Source organism: Carya illinoinensis, chromosome 16, assembly GCF_018687715.1.
Source record: "Carya illinoinensis cultivar Pawnee chromosome 16, C.illinoinensisPawnee_v1, whole genome shotgun sequence".
Lineage (NCBI taxonomy): Eukaryota > Viridiplantae > Streptophyta > Magnoliopsida > Fagales > Juglandaceae > Carya > Carya illinoinensis.
Window position 1 is genome coordinate 18,281,920 of NC_056767.1, and position 23,565 is coordinate 18,305,484.

The 23,565-nt window shown below is 35.5% G+C and overlaps 3 protein-coding genes across 4 annotated transcripts; all 3 read left to right on the forward strand.

Moving 5' to 3' along the window:
* The first annotated feature begins 4,824 nt into the window (after positions 1-4,824).
* Positions 4,825-7,529, forward strand: LOC122298394. 2 transcript variants are annotated; one of them, XM_043108115.1, is made up of 3 exons: positions 4,825-4,983; positions 5,614-6,030; positions 7,270-7,529. In XM_043108115.1, exon 2 carries the CDS (start codon positions 5,637-5,639, stop codon positions 6,015-6,017), a length of 381 nt encoding a protein of 126 aa, XP_042964049.1. In that variant the 5' UTR covers positions 4,825-4,983; positions 5,614-5,636; the 3' UTR covers positions 6,018-6,030; positions 7,270-7,529. The 2 variants fall into 2 exon arrangements, with proteins under 2 accessions (XP_042964049.1, XP_042964048.1); XM_043108114.1 differs by lacking the exon at positions 7,270-7,529 and adding an exon at positions 6,885-7,177.
* A 1,874-nt stretch (positions 7,530-9,403) lies between these two features.
* Positions 9,404-14,548, forward strand: LOC122299384 (40S ribosomal protein S3-2). The gene is made up of 6 exons (XM_043109635.1): positions 9,404-9,613; positions 9,883-10,030; positions 11,297-11,468; positions 13,684-13,738; positions 13,827-13,958; positions 14,151-14,548. Exons 1-6 carry the CDS (start codon positions 9,584-9,586, stop codon positions 14,310-14,312), a joined length of 699 nt encoding a protein of 232 aa, XP_042965569.1. The 5' UTR covers positions 9,404-9,583; the 3' UTR covers positions 14,313-14,548.
* Positions 14,549-15,587: 1,039 nt separating this feature from the next.
* Positions 15,588-18,327, forward strand: LOC122299385 (NAD(P)H-quinone oxidoreductase subunit U, chloroplastic). The gene is made up of 5 exons (XM_043109636.1): positions 15,588-15,994; positions 16,081-16,142; positions 16,242-16,331; positions 16,466-16,609; positions 18,024-18,327. Exons 1-5 carry the CDS (start codon positions 15,718-15,720, stop codon positions 18,117-18,119), a joined length of 669 nt encoding a protein of 222 aa, XP_042965570.1. The 5' UTR covers positions 15,588-15,717; the 3' UTR covers positions 18,120-18,327.
* Positions 18,328-23,565: the final 5,238 nt, after the last annotated feature.

The following is a 23,565-nucleotide window of genomic DNA, read 5'->3' on the forward strand; positions in this document are numbered from 1 at the left end:
CAGTTGGAAGTTGTTGAAGATGATCAGTCCTAAAGAGAACAAACCATGGCTATGCTTTGGAGACTTTAATGAGATCCTGCATCACCATGAAAAAGTAGGTGCAGCCAGTAGACCAAATTCTCAAATGGAAGCATTTAGAAGTGTTGTGGAGTGGTGTGGCCTAAGTGACTTAGGTTATGAAGGCTCAAAATACACCTGGTCCAATAATAGAGAGGGAGTCCAATTCACCAAAGAAAGGCTAGATAGAGTCCTGGGAAACTTGCTGTGGACTAGTTTGTTTTGTGAATGCAGTGTCAGTGCCCTAGCAGCTCAAACCTTGGACCACTGCCCCTTATTGATCATTGCAAGAAGAAGTATAAGATGGGGACCTTTTGTAGAGACAAAAAGAGAGAAGATATTCATATTCGAGGCAAGTTGGAACCTTCATGAGACCTGCAACAACATCATTAAATCTAATTGGTCGAACCAGGATACTCAACAGGGATTAAAGATCTATTCAGTCATGAGAAAGCTTAAGAGATGTAAGGACTCTCTAAAACATTGGAGTTCAACCCTCAAGAAAGAAAGGAGGGACATTCAAACTGATATGAATCAACTCTCCAGGATGCAAGACTCAAACACTGGTTCAAATACAGAAGCTATCAAGGCCCTAAAAAAGGTAATTGACAAAGCTCTAGAGGAAGAGAATTTGAAATGGCAACAGAGGGAAAAACAGGCGTGGCTCAAAGATGGAGATAGAAACTCTAAGTACTTCCACAGGTGTGCTAATCAGAGGAGGAAAAACAATGGAATTCAAAAAATTGTAAAGGATGATGGCAATGAAACCACTGATCCGAGAGAAATTTCTGCATTATTTTCCCAGTATTTCCAAGATCTATTTACTTCCTCAAGTCCAAGAGATGTGGATGTCTATTTGAGTCATGTCCATCACAGAGTAGATAGAGAGATGAACTCCAAGCTATCCAAACGGTTTACAGCAGAAGAAGTAAAGGCTGCTCTTTTTCAGATGAATCCTATGGGTGCTCTTGGCCCAGATGGTTTTCCAGCCTTATTTTACCAGTCTCATTGGGAAGCTGTAGGGGAGGATATCACTAAAGCAGCCCTAGAAATCTTAAATGAAGGTGGTGAGATTGCTCCTATTAATAATACCTTCATTGTCTTAATACCAAAAATCAAGAATCCTTAGAAAGTTCTAGAATATAGGCCTATCTCCCTCTGTAATGTCATCTACAAAGTGGTCTCAAAAGTTCTCTCCAAGAGGCTAAAGGAGATTCTTCATTTCATCATTGCCCTACACAAAGTGCTTTTATTCCCGGAAGGATGATCCTTGATAATGTCATTGTAGCCTTCGAAACACTCCACTCTATGTCCACTAAAGGCAAAGGGCAGCAAGGTTACATGGCTATTAAGTTGGACATGAGCAAGGCCTATGATAGGGTGGAGTGAGAGTTCTTGAGGAAGGTCATGGCAAAAATGGGGTTCAATAATAGATGGATCAGACTAATTATGCAATGTGTCTCTATTGTATCCTACTCTATTCTTATAAATGGAAATACTTAAGGCAGCTTCAGTCCTTCTAAAGGCATTAGACAGGGAGATCACCTCTCTCCCTACTTGTTCATTTTGGTGGCTGAGGTGTTAAGCAGTTTGTTGAACCATGCTGAAGCCTCCAAAGTGATTCACGACTTTCCAATTTGCAGGGGGAAACTCAGCATCAACCATTTATTCTTTGCGGATGACAGTTTGCTCTTCTGTCGAGCAAATGCAAGGGAGTGGTCCTCTATCCATCTTCTATTAAACCTCTATGAAGAAGCCTCTGGCCAGAAACTAAATAAGACAAAAACCTCTATCTTCTTCAGCCCAAACACTAAGTCAGCAACAAAAGAATACATATTAAGCCTTGCAGGTACCAGATCTTCATCTTGTTATGAAAAGTACCTTGGATTACCAACTCTCATAGGTAGATCCAAGAATGTTGCCTTCAAGAGTATCGTCGACAAAATCAAATCAAGAGTAGGAAATTGGAAAAATAAGTTCCTCTCTCATGCAGGCAGGCAAGGAAATACTCCTTAAGGTTGTGGTACAGGCCCTCCCTACTTATTGCATGGGGGTCTTCAAAATGCCTAATTCCTTGCTAAGTGATATTAACGAGTCATGCATCATTTCTGGTGGGGCCATCTACAAAATGAAAGAAAGGTGCACTGGGTGTCTTGGGGACAGATGGGAAGATCGAAAGCTACAGGAGGATTGGGGTTTAGAGACCTTGAGGTTTTTAATTTGGCATTGCTGGCAAAGCAAGGGTGGAGACTTGTTCAATACCCTAACTCTCTAGTTGCTCAAGTCCTTAAAATTAAGTATCATCCACAACATGATTACTTCCAAGCCAAGGTGGGAAACAGGCCATCCTTCATATGGAGAAGCTTCTGTGCTGCAAAAGGACTGCTGGTTAAAGGCTCATTGTGGCGTATTGGAAATAGTTATAAAACCAGAATATGGAGGACAGATGGCTGCCTCAACCTACTACATACATGGTTCAATCTTCAGTACATATTCTTCAGGAAGATGATAAAGTGGAAAGGCTGATAAACAGTAAGACTAAGCAATGGGATAGAGGATTGATTTCAGATGTTTTTGATTCTGATACAGCTGCAATGATACTAAAAATTCCCATCAGCTCCTCAGGTATTGAAGATAAACTAATTTGGCTGGGCACCAAAGATCGTTCATTCACTGTCAAAAGTGCTTATCATATGCAGAAAGAGGCTATCGAAATGCATAGAGGGCAGTCATCAAGAGGGACACAGAAATAGAGAAGCTGGTCTGAATGCTGGAAGATGCAGGTCCCTAATACCACAAAAACTTTCTTATGGCGTGCATGCCTTGGGGCTCTTCCCACCATGCTCAACCTTTTCAAGAAAAAGATAGTGGACTCTCATATGTGCCCCATCTGCTGCAGAGAAGAGGAGACCACCACCCATGCTCTATGGAGCTGCAGTTCAGCCATGGATGTTTGGAGTCAAGGTCATATCTTTTTTCAAAAAAGCACTCTGAGGGAAGTTAGCTTTAAAGAGCTGTATGAACGTCTCACTCTGCTGTGTGATAGGGAATTACTTGATCTGTTCTCAGTCATTGCCAGGAACATATGGTTAAGAAGGAATAAGCTGCTGTTGGAGGGGTCATTTTTGCACCCAAACCTGCTATTGAGGCAAGCATCCCAGTCCCTAGAAGAGTTCAAGACAGCTCAAGCTAGTAAGTTGGTTAAAACTCAAGTGGCCTCTATTCATCCCTCGAGGTGGACCCCTCCGCCAACTGATTGGGTCAAAGTAAATTGGGATGCTGCTGTGAATGTAGCTCAAGGTAGAATTGAATTAGGTCTGGTGGCCCAAGACCATGAGTGTTCCATTTTGGCCACTAAGAAGCTCTCTGTCTCCAGCTTGGCTAAACCTGTGTTGGCTAAAGCCTTAGGAGCTTTTCATGCGGCTTCCTTGGCAAAGGAATTGGAGTTGAACTCGGTTATCTTGGAAGGAGATGCACTCTAGATTGTGACAGGGATCAACCACCATGTTGAAAGGTGGGATAGAGTGGGTATGGTTTTGTTGGACACTAGGATGATTCTATCTAGTTTGGTCCAGTGGAAAGTAGATTTTGTTAGGAGGAGTGGCAACCAATTTGCTCATGGTCTAGCTAGGGAATCCTTAGAGCTAGCTGAGAGCTCGGTTGAGTTGGTCGTTAGACCTCTTTGTAATCATGTTCCATCTTTTCCTTGAAGGTGAATGAAAGCATGATGTTTTCAAAAAAAAAAAAAAAAAATCCCCTTCTAATTGTAATCTTGAGTACCCCAAATAAAGAATTATCTGTAAAACTCTTAGTGTTGCTAATTCTTCAATATAATTTTGAAAATTTTAATAATTTAAAAATAAACATGCCCCAATTTAAAAGGCAGAAAATTATGAGTATTGCAGCTTCCTTTTTTTTTTTTTTTTTTAACATTTGGAGAGAAGGGTTTTGAACCCAAGACTTCTATTTTCTATTTTAGAGATTTGAGAGTTATGACAATCAAACCTTATACCTTTAACAACAATTGTTATAATTATTGGACGTTGCTATATCCACTGAAGATTTCTACGGAAATCTTCTACCGATTAGTGTATTTCCTTTTTTTCTTTCAATTTTTCTTTCAATATTTTTTAAAACCATTTAGATATTTTTGAAAAATAAAAAATATATATTCATTTAAAAATATTTATTTAATCACTATGTAAAAAAAATTATAAAAACCATTAAAAACAATTTTCGGTAAAACATTTCGGTAGAAAATTACTATGAGACTAGTGTTTTCCATAATTATTTGCACAAAAGACAACAAGGGAGGGTTGACAGTTGATTCATCGTAAACCGATGGGAAATGATGTATCCACCCTTCCACCTATAAAAGTTATGGAATATGTGTATATTTTCTTTTAAGAAAAATGCTACTTAATTTCTTTAAAGTTAACCAATAAAGTTATCGTTCGATTATTTTAATTATTTTAATTATTATTTTTATTTAATAAAGTGTTTATTAATAAAATTATGTTTTTTTTATTTTTTTAATAATTAAAGATGTTAAAAAAATGCTTTAAAAAATGATAAAATAAAATAACTGTAAATTTATACTAGACTACTAGTGGTATGCTCAGCATTACCCTTGATTTAATATTTATATTTGTTTATATTTTCGTACTGTATTTTTTTATTTTATTTTATTTTTTAAAATAACGTAAAAATGTATTTTAAAAAATAATCATAAAATAAAAAATTTGAACTGTAGTAGAAATCCTCGGTGCTCGCCCTTGCTGCTTCCCCAACCAATAGCTATCAAGATTCAAAACTCCATTTCACGAGCAAGGGCGAAACTGAACCCCGCCTCTCCGCTGCCCGAAGAGAAACATCTCATCTCTATCTTCTCCCAAATATTATTCCCACGGAAAGCCCTAGCCAAAGGTAAAACGACACTTTAGTCTTTTTCTTTATCACTGAAGAATTATTTTCAAGTTGTATATATCATTGTTCCGATTTTACTATTTTCCGGGGTTAGGGTTTTGTTCTTTTGAAAGGTAACGGAAAGAAGGAACGCAAAGGAGAAATACTCTCGGTTTTTCGTTTCTTTTCTTTTTTTATATATGGATCAATCTGCGTGTTGCTCTGTCTCAAATGGTTGAAAGTTCATTTTTTCTTTTTTAAAAAAATAATAATAACATTTCAGTATTATGTTACTTACCATTCCATGAAATGTAATTTTAGTGTCTTGTTACTTTTCTTCGTAGCGATCTTGTTTTCGTTAAGGATAGTTGATTCGGTTATTTTGTAATCAGATTTGACGCTGGGTCGGCTATTTAAAATAGCTATGGCCGAATGAACTAATCGTTTATATGGGTTCACTTATATTCCTCAGTATATCGATTTTCTCATTTACGTATTTGAAGTATGGATCACAGTTCATTAAATAGTAGATAAGCTGGTGTTTGTTGTGCCATTTTTACCCACTGGCTTATATGGATATGATAAACTGAAATAAGGTGATAGTATTTGATCTCTCATTAAAATGATGTTTAAATGCATCACTCTGTTCAGGGCATAGAGTTGGACCATATCAAATGTCAGATCCGTACAAGAGAGTGAAAGGAGGGAGACTGACCTTCAAAGGTGGAAGTCTTGCGAGCGGCAGCAAATCCATTGACAAGAAGAAACAGAGGAAGAAGAATAAGAATAAGAACCCCAAGAACAATGAATCTGAGCTGTCAATTCCGTTAGACACAGAGGCAGAGATTCTGGATGCTGATGCAGGCAATGAATCTGGAAATGCAGGAGGAGAACAAGTACTTTACACAATTGACGCAGCCAAGCGCATGAAGTATGAGCAGCTCTTTCCTGTGGAGGCCAAGAAGTTTGGTTACGATCCAAAGACCACTTCCAAGTCTATTGAGGAAGCTCTTGATGACCGTGTTAAGAAGAAGGCAGATCGTTACTGTAAATAGAATCAATGTTAAGGTTTTATTCTTCTCCTTTACAAAGTCTTGTTTTTTTTATAATGATGTTGATAATAGTGATAAAATGATACTACCACCAATTGTAATACCATTATCAACAACAGAACAAATTTTTATTGTTACTATGCCTTGTTATTTACATTGATAATGCCTTTGTTTCTTTCCATGATTCTTATTGAAACATACCTTACTTATCAAGAAATATTCTCGTCATTGTTATTATCGATGTTGGTTTGGACGTTGAAATTGAATTGTTCTCTTGATTAATTTTTATTTATCACATTAAATTATGGCCAGGAAGTTTCCCCATGTTTTAAGTCTTGCGAAAATCTTGGTCCACTTTATGCCATATTTGGACACTTAATTGGCTATGCAATCTTCATGCATTATGGTTGTTAAAAATAATGTTATAGACGTGCATATTCTCATATTTGTTCTGCGCATATTATGGACACATTTTCTCATCACCACTTCAAATGTTTGTCTTATGATATATGAACATTTATCTTTGATACTATAGTTGTTATCACTTGAACGCTCCAATGCATTACTGATGCCACACTTTTCATACACTCGGGAAATATACCTTTGAATATTTTGGTGTCTTTTCTTAAGTGAGATTCCTGCCCTCATTCATAGCTAGGGTTCCACGTGTTGGTATGAATGATACATATAAGTTGCCAACTGATAGCTATAACCCACATGTTATGTTGGTATTTTGTATCTTCAGTAATTGAATGCGTTGCTAATCCGCTTCAATTTTCTTGGGGAACTTGAAAGTCGTTTTTCTGTTTAGTCTTCCAATAATTGCTACTGAGGCTTGAATGAACTCAAAAAGTTATGTCGTTGTGCCAGGATGCTGCACCCATGATGTCTATGCACCAGCTGGAGGATTTATCGTTTAGCTGCATTATAATTTCCGTCAGGATGCTTTCGAACACTGACCTACCTTTGAGTCTGGATTTAAAGTGTAGCATTCACCAGAAAGTTCCATCCTCTCTTTCTCTCTGTCTCTCTGTGTTATAGTATTTATATATCATGTTTTTTTAATTCCCCTTCCCCACCCATGGGATGACATATACACCTCTGTTGTATCCTGGCTGATAGTTTTTATATCAATTATCAAGATTGTTTTTACTTTTGATTTCTATGGGTTCTCTGTGTGCATTTATCACTTGGTAGTTTTGTTGTTTCAACGTTTTTAAGTGGAGAGCGTAAGCGAACATAACTTTGTTTCCAGAGTCCAGACATATGCTTCGTTGGGTTCCCCATACATATGTGGATGCGGCCATGCAGGAATGTGGTGTCATTTCTACCGCAAACGATGGGCTGAGATTGCAGAGCGGAAGTTTCTGTCCCAGATGTAGGTTAAAAGAACACTGTTTGCTTTGTACTTGACCCGAGTAAAGACGTCTATCATGTGTTTACCTTGTAAACTCTTCGTATTGTTATCCTCGTAGACCCTACTTAAGATTATGTTGTGCTGATCTTTATATTTTATTTTTAATCTGCAACATGCTAAGCTGGACAAAACTACCGAAAATAGACATTTACTTGGATGCAGCTTTTATTAGTTTTGATGTGGTATGCTGGATTGACGTACTCCAGGCAGCAAGCGTCTTGGCAGTCAAATATGCTGAAACTACATGAACTTGAAACGTAAAATCATATATTTTTAGCAGAAAAATGATAGTTTGCCTAGGTCAAATCTCATTTTAGAATATGCAAATGCTACACATTCTTTTCGAAAAAAATAAAGTTTATTATTAAAAAATTAATTTTTTTATATAAATTATAAATTTACTTACGTTTTTAAAAGTGAGTGCATAGGACTTGTACACCTTATGAGTGTATTTAGTATTGTTCATATAATAAACCTCTACAAGATAATGATGTGAATTCTCGTACTCTAAAATTTTCATTGTGATCATGGTTTGTTGATCATCCGAAATGCACAATAACATTATTTTTTGCCCAAAATTCACAAACTTCTTTGAATAAAGAATTCCACCCATCATATCTCATTACATGTAGAAGACGTTTTAAAAGTTCAACCAACTTCATTGCATTCACAATATCTTGATATTTTCATTGTCATGCCGGAGAGAATAGAAAGAAAAGTTAATTGAAAGAAAAGTTAAAAGTTCGAAGAGATTTAATTAATTTGTTTTCTCTGCTCTCTCTTTAAAATATATGCATCTTAAAGTGTATAAATTTCACTTATTTCCTATAAAAACCATATAAAAAATTATTTTTTAATAATAAACCTTACTGTTTTTTTAAACGATTGCGAATGCGTGGGAGTAGCACAATTTCTTCGTTTTGCTTTTTACAAAATGTTTCACGACGTTGGATGCTCAAACAATATTAAAAATACTATTAACCAAGCTAAAAGCTGTTGTAATTTGTGTCCTTTAAGAAATCATGTGTATTCCCAAATCGGGTCCTAAAAATCAAGTTGAAAGAAATCGTTTGGTTCTAGGGAACACAAACTATCTCATCTCTTCTCAAAATTTTTTATAATTTACTTTTCTAGCATCACTTAAATACAAATACTTTTTAATTTCAAATATTTAACTTTTTCATTTAATCATTACAACTTTTCTACACTTTCAAACAAACTTTCAAAAAAAAAATAAATAAATAAATTTTCCAAATTACAAAACAAAAATTATATTCTAACAATATTTGAATTTTATAATATTTTTATTTGATATTTTCTCTTTCACTTTCTAAAATCCAATAAAATATCTAAATTCAAATAATTTTATTACTTTTCACAGACCATTTCATTATTATTTATAAAATTAACATTTCATCTCATCTCATTCTCCAAACATCTCAAATGTCTTTGAGCATGATTGGATACTTCGCTTATGTTTTTTTCTTATTGAAAGGCTTAAATTTAATTTTCTTGAATCGAGAAAACTCAAGGGATGTTTCAACACAGATATGAGATATAAAATCATCAAAATTTTTAAAAATTCTCATAATTTTATTTTCAAATAGACAAATACAAAATATTTTTTAATATCATATTTTTCAATTTTTTCACTAAATTATTAGTTAATCATTATCTAAATACAAAAATCAATATAAATTTTATAAAATTTTGAAAAAATCAATATAACATTTTTAAACTTTAAAATAGAAATAATTTTTAAATTTATAATATTGTTATTAAATTTTTATATATTTTTTAAAAATTTAATAAAATATCTTAATTCAGATATCAAGATGCTCTTGTCCAAGCACCAAAATCACTGGGCTGGGCCTTCTAACTTTTGGGATGCTCTGGAGTCTGGACCGGCGGCCATGTCCATGCCAGGTATAATAGCGGGCACAGAATGAAAGCCTTCTTCCAATCCAATGAATCCATAGAAAGCACGTGACTAGAACCTCGATCGTCAGATTACGCTTCCTCATCAATCCGATATATTGTCAATTGAAACCCTAACGCGCTGCTCGGGAAGCTAGGGTTTCGCGGACTACCACCGACCGCTTAAGCTCAGACCCAGCGTTCGATTCCTAAATTCTTCGGCTCCCCCCAAAACATGGCTACCCAGATAAGCAAGAAGCGGAAGGTCAGTGTTTCTATCTCATATCATTGGCTTTCTGTTGGGTTTTGAAAAATCCGGTAAGCATTAGTAAAAGGAAAAAGTTTAGTGCATTTGATATTCTGTTTTTGTTGTATTTGATTTACCGAATAATTCAATCCAGATCGATCAATCGTATTTGTTCTGTTGATATATTCTATCACTAAAGGTCTGTTTGGTCGGTTTGATTGCTGTTAGAAGTGTAGAAAGTGTAGAGTTCTTTTCTTTCATATTTTGATAATCCACATGTTGAACAGTTCGTGGCCGACGGAGTTTTCTTCGCGGAGCTTAATGAGGTGCTGACCAGAGAGCTCGCCGAAGACGGGTACTCGGGTGTCGAAGTTAGGGTTACGCCTATGCGCACTGAGATTATCATCAGGGCCACCCGTACTCAGAATGTCCTTGGTATATCTCTGATTTAATCCTCTACTTGTGTTCTGTGTGTTTTGTGTGTACACCTTGTAACTTTAAAAGAAATTAGGAAATGGAAAGGGGAAGTACATTATTCGACTGCTCTTCCTTTATCTGGGTCTTTGATCATTGTAGACCACGCTAATTGTGGGGAAGATGTATGAGCGAATCAAATAGGACTGGGTGATTCCACCGTTTCCTTTGAGAAATGGAAAATCACCCTATTCCTTTCCATTCGATTCCTCAAAAGACCCTCCATCCAAATCATCTGCTTGAGATGGTTAACCTGTAATAGTTATTATTCACTTCTCTATTTTTTTCAGAGTAACTGAGCACGACTCAGCTGGTTTTGGACTATTAATTTTCAGTTTTCTATGAGCAAGTGATAATTTGAAAATTTTTAGAAAAACAATCCTTCAAAATTTTTAAGAGAGGTTGGAAATGAAGTGAAGACTAAGCTAATTATTAGAGTTTCTGGAATCTGGGATTTCTTATAATCAGTGTTGGTGAAAGCACCAAGGCCGAAGCACTATGCCTATCGGTAAGCAAAGTGCATTTACAAAAAATGTGCTTTAAGTGCATTTATGAAAGTGTGCTTCAAGCATGCTTTTTTGTGGCTTTTTGTATGAGTTTAAAGCTTTTGTAGAAATAAAAATAGAAAATATCATTTCAAGACCCAGGAAATGATGTAAACAAATATTCTTGATGTATTTAGTTGATATTGAAGATGATCTATGTGCCATGGCGCCACATGTTGTCATATGTGATGTATATGCTTTGAACTCGATATAATAGTCCAAGTTGGCTCTCATGATGGACTTGTATTTGATTGTTATGTTAGCATAGAAATCACTACCTGCAAGTCTTGAGGTTTTTTGGTCTCAGCCTTCTTGTTATATTTTAATTCAACCACGTACTCAAATTTGATTATGGCTATAAAATTATTGTTGTTGTTATTATTATTATTATTATGAGTGCCTATCAAATATCATGTGTGTGTATAATTGTGTATCAGTTAAAGCACCAGAGAATTATGTAAAATGTTATGCATAAGTAGCTCAGCCACCGTGTGGGTAGCCTAATAAAGCATATTCGCGCTTTTACCAAAACTGCTTATAACTATTTGACTTAGTTGTGGTATACATACCTTCAGTTAGGAAAGTCACCTTCTCATTAGACTAGAATGCAATCTTTTACTTTTTCATCAATTTCTTTGTCATTTTAACCTTTTTTTATTTGTCATTGTATTTTTGTTATCAGGTGAAAAGGGAAGAAGGATTAGGGAGCTGACTTCTGTTGTTCAGAAACGGTTCAAGTTCCCAGAGAATAGTGTGGAGCTCTATGCTGAGAAAGTTAACAACAGGGGACTCTGTGCCATTGCTCAGGCTGAATCTCTCCGCTACAAACTTCTTGGTGGCCTTGCTGTTCGGAGGTTTGTTAAATAACCCTTGGCATTATCGTCAGCTTTCTTCTGAGATGTTGATAAAATGAATTATGTTTTAACATCATATTAATTTATTCATGTTGGTTGGCTTCATATACTGATTACTGGTACTTTGCAATGTCTGTGGGTGGTTGCGAATGAGTCAATGCCCATAGCTTTCCCTGTCTCTGCAAATCTTGGAGAGAGAGAAAGAGTCCAGTGGCTCAATCTTACTTGCAGATTTGGACAGATTTTTTTTTTTCCCTGATTCTAATCAATCCAAAAAGAAAAAGGATTATTCTTGTTGGCAGTTATGTTCTATCCAACGGATGCTATGTGCTTCAATCAGCCAATTTTAGTTGGTTGTTGATTGAATGATGTTCTTGTGCATTTGAAATGTTTGGTCACGCATTTCTATTTTATTTTCTCACAAATGTTACCTATTCAGGTCATCTTTACAGCGAGTAGGTTACTCACTGATACCTACTTTGTGTCTGAGGATGACTATATGTTATGGTCCATCTTTTTATTTAAGACAAGGAAGTAGTTGCCTTCCTCGGTACTTTACTCGATGGACAATATTTTTGTGAGCTGATGGAATCCCATGATTTTGAGATGAAATTTCTCCTTTTCCCTTCTTGAAGCCCCAAAAAAAATTTAAAATGGTTTTTATAGGGGAAGGATAGCAGAGGCTATAAATTTAGATTGTAGCATTTATTTTTTTATTTATTTTTTATGTGGAATTGTAGTTTTCGTGAATGAATTTCTTTTTTTGGCAAAGTTTTGTCTATAAGAGCACTAGCATCGGACTCATCAAATTCATCTTCAAAATTTTATGAAAAATACACATTTTTCATAAATCCAAAACCTTCATATCTATAATTTCACATTGGATTAGCTATTAGATTCATCAAAATAATAATATAATATTATTTTTTTAATAATAATATTTTTAATTTTTTTTTTCATATTTTGTAATTATACTAACCATATGGACATTAATAGTTTAATTTAGTACTTAAATAATTGATTCCCAACTAATTTAGAATAAAATAAAATAAAACCATTACCTATTTAAATTAGAATAAAATATTAGTTTGAATGTGGAATAGTAGACCTTCAAATTTGAAGGAAGGGAAACAATTAATGTAGTTCAAAACTTCCCAAATTCCTCTTTGATGAATCCAATGTAGGTTCATTTTAAGTAAATTCATCAAAATTTGAAGATGCATTGGCTTTTGATGAAGCCAATGCTAGTGCTCTAACAACTGAAAATATCAATTTTTCCATCTATACTTGTGGTTTCGTTGTTGTGGATATTCCATCATACTGCATCGTCTTCATTCTTCCTCTGTTGCCTACATAGCAATTCAAAAACTTGGAAGCTTATGTAAGACCTTGGGCTTGGGGGGAGCATCCCCAGGTCTAATGTTCAAATCCCCTTGGGTGCAAACAACTCTAGGGGCCATCAGACTAGGGGATTTTCTTCTTGAATTACTCAAAGTGCATTTGTGGGAAACTCCTTGCCAAGGGCCTATGCACCCCCTAGATTAGTCTGGACGTTGTTCTTAGACACCCTGTGCGCAAAAAAAAAAAAAAAGAAAAAGATAAGTTCAAAATTAGTTTGGTCAAAGTGATTTACTTGCACAAGGGATTGAGTAAAAGAAAAAAGGACAAAAGAACTCCTTTATATGCATACATTATATATTCACAGTCCATTTCTCCATACAATCTCCTCTGCTTTTCCTTCTGGAAGCTTTCCTCTTAGCTATTAAATTCCTTTTTCCCCTCTTGAGTGATCTCTAATACACCTGTTGTGTGCTTCACAATATGAACCCAAATGACATCTCGGCCTTTCCAAATGATCTTAAGGGCTTCAATATCAATGCTCACATTAAAGATTCTCAAGTTAGTCCTGCTGTGCTGCTATTTGTGTGCTTGGATATCTAAATGTCCTCCCACATCCCACATCTTTTACCCATATTTGACAGCCTCACATTTACCTTTTTATTAAGAATTATTTGGTTGGCAAGTTATACCCATCTTTTAATCCTAGGTTTTAACATTTCTCTCATGGATCGGATATGCCATCAATATTTTATTTTAAATGCTTTGAATTGTCCCCTTTTAATCCCTTGCCATCCTTTAAAAGAAGGAATGGAAGAGGTGATATAATCTTCTCTGAATTATCTGTGGTGGTAAGTTAATTTTTACTCATTTGTAGGGCTTGCTATGGTGTTCTGAGATTTGTTATGGAGAATGGGGCAAAGGGATGTGAGGTACATATAAGGTTTTCCAATGTTTTCTTAGAAGTTTGATTGTGTGGTTGTTAGAATCTTTAATATTTTTTCTTCAATCTTCACTCAGGTTATTGTGAGTGGAAAGCTCCGGGCTCAGCGTGCAAAGTCAATGAAGTTTAAGGATGGTTACATGATATCCTCTGGTCAACCTGTCAAAGAATACATCGATTCAGCTGTGAGGCACGTTCTTCTTAGACAGGTCAGTCTTGTCTTTGTTGTCTAGGGTCTTCTATATTTTCCTATTATTGTTCTTGGCAGTAGCATAATATGCCATCACTTGGTTAGTCTATTGTCTCGGACCTATTATGTTATTATGTTATAAAATTCATGCTAATTACAGATTATTCTGTTCTCTTCCTCCTTCCTGCCATTCTTCCCTAAATTTTAACAGGGTGTACTCGGTATCAAGGTTAAGATCATGCTTGACTGGGATCCTAAGGGGAAAGTGGGGCCAACTACACCATTGCCGGATCTTGTCACCATCCACACTCCCAAGGAAGAAGAGTACAACCCCATTGTGGTGACAATGCCCGTCGAGATTCCAGTTGCTTAAAACCAGAGAGTTTGGATATTTCCTCACACCTTTCTTTTAATACCTTATCTTTTCGTTTCATTCTATTTTCAGAGTACGACGATAGTAGATTCTTTGAAGAAGCTTCTTTCCAGGGTTTTCATATTTTAGATATGTTAGACCTTAATTTAATTTTGTGTTACTGGACGGGGAATGAATCTTGTTAATTGATTTTTCATGCTGGTTAACGTTATTATTATATCATTTGGGTTTTGCCATTTGTTCTCGGAGAAGTGCACATTACGTGTTGTCTCAAAATAACAGCTTACGAGTCACAAAAGATGCTTCTACCATTCACGATTCACGCAAGATAACATGCCATATATTCGTTTCTCCAATAAATTCATTTTTTCTTTTAATACTTATATTTTCGTGAAAATGTTGAGGAAACAACGAGGAAAATGGTAAAGACATGACCTTTTTGACCATTCTAAAATGAGAAATATTTTAATAATTATAGTATTTTACTAAACTATTATTTTAAAATAGAGTTGTAAAAATAGTTGTGCAATAAAGGTGTGCTGTCAAATTTTGACACTATTTGTGAACCAGACACTTAACAATAGGCTTCCTCATAATTAGCTTTGAGTCAGTTCGGGTATATCTGAATTTGGGTTGATTTGATTGAATTTAGTAAATTTTGCAAGGGCTCCTCTCACCTTCCATCCTCCAATATAAGAGAATAAATATATATGAGAAATAATATTTATGAGTTTTAAGTCTTACTAGCAATTCCATTAAAAAAAGTAATTAAATCTTAGTTTCACATGAAAAAATTAAGTAGACTCTACCTTTTACAAAAGGAATTTGCAGGACTTGAATATCTCAAAACTGTATGTGTTATTATATATTACCACACCCGAAAAAGTGAATATATATATTTTATACAGAAATTGCTAAGTTGGCAAAAATTTTATTAAAAAATCTTACAAATTTATATAGTTGATGACACACACTGACAAACTGCGATATTGGTTTGATTTATTTATTTTTATTTAACTCTTGAACGGCGCTACATCAATTGGAATGGTTCATTGAGTAAAACTAGTACTTACTTACTTCAGTTTTAATATTCATTATTTTAATTCTCATTATTCTTTCATTATTTTATAATCAGACATTAAGTGATTAAAGATTACTTATTATATTTTATTTGTAAACTTATTATCTAATGCCATATTATGAAATGTTTAGAAAATAAATGATTTATTTATTTATTTATTAATATAATTTTTCTTAGAGCTTGGCACTGGTATCCACTATCCACTTACAGAAAGTCGGATTACATTTCACTGGTAGGAAGCCCTTAGCTTATCTTTCCCCAAAAAAGGCAGTCAGCAGGCAGCACATCCTTCAAAAAAACAAAACACACACACGTCTCAGGCCAATGGCCGTGTCTTCCACTACCGCGACAGTCTGCACTTCCCGGAAAGATTTCTCGTCTCTGAAGCCAGTAAACGTTACTGCCATATTCGTAAATTCCGTCGCTTTTGCAACCAAGCCGAGCAGGAGATTTCCTCTTCAGATTCGAGCCTCGAGTGAAGTTTCCGGAGAAACCAGTTCTACTTCCACAGAGGCAGATACAGAAAGTGCCATCGAAGCCCCCAAAGGAACACCTTCCTTGATTTCTGCGCTTAACGTCGAAAGAGCTCTTCGTGGCATACGTAATTATACTATAATTCTTTATGCAATTGTACTCTTCTTTTCTATTATGGTGCATTTGATTGATAAAAGATTATTTAGAATGCAGCAATAACAGACGTGGATCACTATGGTACACTTGGATTACGAAGAGATTGTTCTCTCGAGCAGGTCACAACCCAAAGACAATTTAATGAAATCACTTCTTTATTTTTCATCTCTTTTTTCTTTATTGATGATATTCCTCTCTCATGGTTTTTGGCTATCCAGGTTTTAGTTGCATACAAAAGCAAGGCTGAGGAATTGAGGAATCAGGGGTTAGATGAAGAAGAACTCGACAAGAAACTTGAACTTTTAAGAGTTAGGAATTGATAGCTAATGTTTTCTCAAAGAAAATCCAGTGAATGCCTTTGATCTATGTATTCAGTTGACAAACAAAAGCTATATAGATCGAGGGAATAGCAATTCTAACAATTGTGGTTAACTTTTGATAGGAATCATACATAATTTTGTCATCAGAAGAAGAGAGAAGAATGTATGATTGGAGCTTGGCTAGGAGTGAAAAGGCAGACACATATGTTTGGCCCTTTGAGGTTGACGAAACACCAACTTCCAAAGAGTCTCCTCCCATATTGCAGGTATGCTAGCTAGCTGCTACTATTTGTTTTTCATGTGTGTATGAGTATTGCTATTTCAAGGCCTTTACACCATACACTATCCATGTAACATAATTTAATCTGTAAGATTCAAAATTTAAAATTTATCTTTCAAATCAAATTATGCCACATGAACAATGTGTGGTGTAAAGGTTTTCAAATATAATTATTCATATATGTATATATTTATAAAGTAATATTAGGGATAAATCCAAAATGCACAAGCCTCACGTAAGTTTTTTGTAAAAAAGTGGACCCACCAAAAGGTTATAAGTTTTTCACACTTTTTCATGGTGTAATCCATTTTTTTTTTTTTTACAAAAAGTCTGCATGAGGTTTATCCATTTGAGACATATATATTGGCCATCTACATGACGGATGGCCATCGCGGGATGTCCACCTTACGGCAATCAGCCTTGACTGACCATGCATGGGGTAGCCAACCCGGCCACCCTAACACTCTAGTTCAATATTAATCGACACTAATACAAGACTAAGCAACAAAAAGTTGCAGCGAAAAATTTTGATTTTAGTACCTCAAGGTTATATAAATGCCACATTTACACATATATAACTCAATAAAATATGCGAGACAAAATTTAAATCTTAAGGAAAACGATACTACTAAACTGAACATTTAATCATATTAGTCTTAGAGGATACCATTAATTACAAAAGAAGCCGCATAGCTAGGGACATCTACAAAGGCAACCAATGTCCATAAAAGCAAGTCAACTAAGCACTAAGGCTATATTAAGGTCCCAATGGTGGTGGCTCAATATATAGTCTTTGAGTTACTCCTAAGTGCTTTGATATGTACTAAGTCGTGCTCAAATCGGAATATAGACTCACGTTAGACTATATATAAGTATTAGCTGCCTTGGGTGAAAAATTACTTGAAAAAAGAAATATTGCAAACTTAACAAAAATTTCAAAGCTGGGATATCTAGGGTTGAGAACTAACTAAATCAGTGGAGTACCAAGAATTGAGTTCCTTCCTAGATCTTAATTTCTTCTAAACTAAAACAATGTAATATCAATGTTAATAATAAGATGAGATGATCAAATGCTTTTCGAATCCAAACGGGGCCTAAGAGTTTTGTTATATACAGTTACTTTTATATGTTTCTTGCATATTCTACTAATTGTGATTAGCTGCATCACTTTTTTAATATAAAATAAATATTTTGACTAATCTCATTAGTAGTGTACAAAAAGTATGAAAAAGTGACCATACATGAAGTATTAATTTTTGTAATAATAAACACTGATAGTCCTAATTGTGGACAACACTATTTAGCAAAAGAACTCGTGTGCATGTTTACTCTCTCTCTCTCTCTCTCTCTCTCTCTCTTAAATTTTATAGTGATTTTTGGAATATAAACTTCTATGGCAGGAACCAGAGGATGTGGGGCCAACGAGATTGGTGGGATATTTCATATTAGGGTGGATCGTATTGTCCTTCGCATTATCTATCGCCCTTAATCTGTAGAAAATGCATGTTGGATTATTGCGAGTACAATGCATAATTTCACGGTACGTACGTAGGACGAAATTAAAAGAAAATGATCAAGCTCGATGCCCCTCGAAGTTTATCATCGATCCAACAGACGCTTAGGGTACTTTTAGAAAGATGTTTGTCTTTGTATATGGAAAAGCATTTTCCCTACTTGATAAATCTACCTCGATCATTTACAACTGTTTAGAGATCTTTGGGGTGGAACAGAAATTGTTTAACCTAAATTTTATAAGGAAATTAGAATTTTGTGAAAAATAAAAACATTATGAGGCTTCTCCTTGCCTAAAAAGTAATATCTAATCATATCTTAAATTGGTTGATACTTTGTGAAATTTTTCATGAAATTTAAAACAGAAATAGAGAAGGTAATTTTGTGAATTAAGGCACTGCATGAAGAAAACCTAGTTTACCATATAAGCTAGAAGTATCTCCAATATTAAAAGATTGAAAGGAAAAAACAAAAGAAAAAACAAAAACAAAAACAAAAAAAACAAAAAAAAAAGAGGAGGAAAATGTTAGTGGAGCCCCTCAAAGTTACCGCTTGAGTATTTTAATTTTTTTTTATTTAATAATTAAGGAAGTAACTAATAGTAAAATTGTTTATGTTTTTTTCTTAATGATTAAAGATATTAAAAAAATTGAAAAGAAAATGAATGGAAAAAACAATTGAAATGTAATAGCGGTAAGCCCAGCAGTACCTACTGGGCGGCCCTCTAGCACTAATAACAAATATAAGGATCTACGAATTCCAGTAGCCAGAACCAACCTTTATCAGGATCATACGTGTTGTTCTCAACATTATCTTTTTCTTGAAATTTTTTTTAATAGGCTTCTTCAAAAAAAAAAAAAAACTGTAAAATCTAGATACAACTAGGGTTCCAAAAACTAGGATTTGTTTGGTTACTGGCTCGAGTTAACCCGAGCGGGTACTCAGACCAAATTTGAAAACTGGTTCCAAGTCCAAGTATACTTGAGTGCCCGGATCCAAAGCCGAATGCACACTCCTAGGCTTCCCCTTACCTAAAAAGTAATATCTAATCATCTATTAAATTGGTTGATACTTCAAGATTTTTTTGAAAGAAAGAAGGTTTTGTGAATTAGTGCAATGCATAAAGAGAACCTAGTTTACCATATACGCGCTAAAACGCTACAATAAATATGATCTTCTGGGACAAAAAGAAAAATTGTCCAAAAATCGTTCATCCCGAAAGGTCACTTTTAGGCATAAAATTCTTGGTTCATCCTAGAAATTTCTAGCAGTCTGATTATCATTCAAATAAGATGCTTGAAGTTCAAAAAAAAAAAAAATTTGGAACGAAAATATATCAGCCCCAAATAGATTTAGTGTTCAAACTAATGGTACACATTCAAACTAACATAAATTTCTATTCGAACGTACGCATAATTGTAGTTCCAATAGACATTTTGGCGAGAGAATTGTATATATAGTTTGGGCATAAAGTATTAGACGTTAGAACCAAAAAATTTTCGTTCAAATGTAGACAATGTTGTTTGAATGAAAACATGTTCGAACTCACACTGCCCGTTCGAACTTATAGCGTTTTAGTTTCATTAAATATAAAAATAGATTATGTGTAAACATTTTTAAATGATGCCCATTGTGTAAAATCATTAAGTAGATAAAAAAATTATATTAAAATATATAACATGTCACAAAACAAAAGTTAATGTCTAGTAATTAATTTAGTTCATGCCCATAGTCCTAACAATTAGCTCTATTTTCTTCAAATGAGCATCCACCCTACTTATGAGAGGCGTCCTTGTGAAGCGTCAGACATATAACTCAAGATACCTTCGTACATGACAGTTAAGATGCAATGCACCTATTGTCATTCTGGTCATATGCAATAAATTGTAGAGAAAATTCATATAAATCTAAGAAAGATTGAGAGCAATTTTTCAAAATATCATGGTACCATTAAACTAAGAATCCCAAAATGATTTCATTATTATGCAATCACCTAAAAAAAAAAAAACAATTAAGAATCTCCAAAAGAAAACCGCAATTCCTTTTTGACATTCACACATGAAGCTGACATAGCACAAGAATCCCTTCATTGGTCAAGCTCAAAAATATCCCCCTCGTCTACAAGGGTTCGGACTCTAGAAATACCAAGCTTAAGGCAACCTCCTTTACTTCTACAAAGTAGGTACAAGCTTGTTCAAAATATCCAGTCACAAAATCCATTTGATCCTTCAAACTAGGACTTCCTTAAGCTTAGATGACCTTGACCCGTAATCATCCTTATTAAGGGCTTTTTGGATGTCCTTAAGGCATTATGCAGTGACCTCTAAATAGACAGCAACATATTTCGGGTTGGGAATAGTAGTGGAAACTACCACAATCTTATTTGAAAAATAGTACACAAACTATGACGTCCCAACCTCCGCTTGGGATGGAAATGAGACTTGGAGTGTCAGGACATATAACACAAGGTTACATACTGTCGTACTTGACAATTAACATACAATACATCCTATAAGTGCAACTAATAGAATGCAATATTCGCAGTGGACTAAGGGTGACAACAAAACTTATGCCAGAATAACTAAAAACATCCAAATTCATTAATAATCATCATGAGTTCAAACCAAGTGATAGCATAATCTTAGTATAGCTAATCATCATAACAAGTCTCCAAGGCTAGATTAATTGCTTTATGCATTCTAGAACATGAAGGGCTGATGCTATAAACATCTGGATAAGGTCCAATATTTTTTCAAGGTCTAACTCCTCCTCAATTAGTTGGATCCACCATTCCATCCAGCTCATCCTCCTTGAGTCCTGACATAACTTCTATCATTCCGAGTAGAATGGTAGTGGGTCCACAAGCAGTGGGATTTACTTGAAATCTCAGTAAGTTAAACAACCAACGTGTACAAAGATAAATTATGCATGATGAATGATAAACATGAAATGCATGTAATGTGAAAAAATTAGTGTATGTCTCCCATCCATATTCCTTAACATTTTCAAAAAAACTGAGATACACATTTTCTTACATAGAACATTTTTTCACTTAACTGGCAAAAATATTATAACATTTCATCATTATTAGCAATTCATACTTAAACATAACATCATAACGTGTAGTATTGTCACAGTTCTCCATATGCACTATGAGTACTTGTTGATGACCGTAGTACAACTCATGTTGAAACTACGTTGTCTGCAGACTCGTTCGCAATGCATTGGTAACATAACATAACATCATAATATCATAACATGTACACCCACTAGCCTTAGGTGTCATAACACTTGACTTCACTTCGACGTTCTTTAAAAAAAACCCATTCGAGGCCCGTTGACTGTTTTTCGTCAACACAAGAGTTACCACTCCATTCTTAAACACTCCAGAGTAGACAGAGGAGTTTTACAAGGATAATTCTCCATCCTAACCTTTAGGGTCATGAAAAAAATGATTTTTCATGCTATGTTGAAAAATGTAGTTCATGATATGTGCATATGTAGCAAGCTTTCATGTGAAAATGACATTTATATGCAATATGCTAAAAAATGGTGAAAATATCACATGTCATGTAAGTATGCACTCAATTTATTATATAACAAGATATTTTATGCTCAAAAAGACAATTATAACATGAATGTGACATTTATCAATAACTCATAAATAATTCATCAAGGTATAATTTAGAGGCCAACTTACAAACTTCTTGAATTTGAAAGGATGTAGCAACTAAAATAAAATTCATACTAAATTAGAATTTATTCTGCCGTAGGAAGATGTTCATAATCAAAAGTGTGATAACCCGTTTTTACGTGTATTTTCACTGAAAGAGTGTTTTTAATTTAATTAATATATTGGTTCGTTTATTTTAAATTATTGTATTTTAAATTTATTTTTATTTTATTTGATGTGGTGTTTAATTTATTTTAGTTGTTTTATGTTTTTAAAATCGTTTTCGGCAGATTAGTTTTTTTGGTTTCCGGAGTGAGGATTGGACCTCATTTCTTTTCTTTTATCTTTTATCTTTTTCCCTTTTTCCTTTTTCCTTTTCTTTCCTTCTTCTTTCTTTCTTTTTTCTTCTTATTTTTCTCTTCTTTCCCGCGTGCCCGAGCTGCCCCTTTCTTCCCTTCCTGTCGCCGAACCTTTGACAGCCTAGACTTGCCACCGCCGGCCGGCGTGGTCAACACCACCCCAACCATTCGAACCCCCTCCGGCCGGTGATCACCCCCACCAATTTTCAGGGCCATCCGTGCAGCCTTTAGCTACCACGCACGGCTGGAAGTCACGGCACTAGCTCTCCCTTCTCTCTCTATCACCGGTTGCTTTCTCAGCCTAGAACAGCCGCTCGCCGGTGACGTGGTCGACACCACCCACCCAGTTTTCTTCCCCTCCCACCAGTGAACATTCCCACCAAGTTTCACCTCCATCCGAGCCACCGTTAGCTGCCACGAGCTCCTCCAAGCCACACGATTTTTGAGCTTTTTCGACGCCGTCGTTCCACCTCCGGCCACCACCTCGTCACAGCTTTTTCCTCTCCTCTTTCCGTACTAACCCACCCAATTTCGGCCACAATCCGTTGCCAAAGTAGCTCCCACAAGCTAAACTCTGATTTGGCATTTTTCTGCTTCCACCGCTGTTTCCACCGCCACCCACGGCCAAAGCTAACTTCCATTAGCTTCATAAACATCCCTAGACCATTCCCTATCAATTTCATGTCTTGGTTTGTCCCCATTCAAAAGTAGGTAATTTATTACCTACGACCACAGTGTAAAATACACTATTACGTTGCTTTTTCTCCGCCGTTTGCAACGCTGCGAGCTTTAAAAAAAAACCGTATAGCGCCGTAAGTATTTTTCAAACTCTCCTTTTAGATTTAAATATATTTTACTCTTACAATAATTATTTATCTTCTGGTTGGTTGATTCCGAACTGAGTCCGAGGAGTTCGGGGTCGGATGGATTGAGGACGGAGTTGCTTGGTTTATTGATTTGTGATTGGTTGGTTGGTTTATGCCTTGTGGTTGCATTTACATGGTGCATGCACGTGCATTTTATTTTAATTGAGAAAATCCTGTTTTATTGGCGTAAATGGATTTTCGAGTGCGTGTGTATCACGACCCCAAACCGAGATGGGGTATTACCTTGGTGGAGCTCCTTTGTTCACTCGGGAGTGTAATATACTGAGTGATGTCTCCTGGGTTGTCGCTGGGCTACAACAGGAGCGGGCGGGATGGTAACGCTCTCACACCAACTCCGTGGCCCTTCGCTGGCGAGGGCTAGAGGATGCTTGGCTACGAACGCGCTGGGCATGAAACTGGGCATCGCTCGTTTAGGTGTCATACGCGTGGTCGTTACCTGCAATGTGGCACAGGAGTCAGGGTGTGCGGATGACCCCTAGGGGAGGTCATGGTGCATACAGATTAATGGATT

Bases quoted from the DNA above. Each gene is read 5' to 3' on its own strand.
- LOC122299385 (XM_043109636.1), top strand. From the start codon at position 15,718: ATGGCCGTGTCTTCCACTACCGCGACAGTCTGCACTTCCCGGAAAGAT. The intron at 16,332-16,465 runs GTTAGGAATTGA...AACTTTTGATAG, and splicing joins AGAAACTTGAACTTTTAAGA to GAATCATACATAATTTTGTC. The intron at 16,610-18,023 runs GTATGCTAGCTA...CTTCTATGGCAG, and splicing joins AGTCTCCTCCCATATTGCAG to GAACCAGAGGATGTGGGGCC.
- LOC122298394 (XM_043108115.1), top strand. From the start codon at position 5,637: ATGTCAGATCCGTACAAGAGAGTGAAAGGAGGGAGACTGACCTTCAAA.
- LOC122299384 (XM_043109635.1), top strand. From the start codon at position 9,584: ATGGCTACCCAGATAAGCAAGAAGCGGAAG. The intron at 9,614-9,882 runs GTCAGTGTTTCT...CATGTTGAACAG, and splicing joins AGATAAGCAAGAAGCGGAAG to TTCGTGGCCGACGGAGTTTT. The intron at 10,031-11,296 runs GTATATCTCTGA...TTTTGTTATCAG, and splicing joins CCGTACTCAGAATGTCCTTG to GTGAAAAGGGAAGAAGGATT.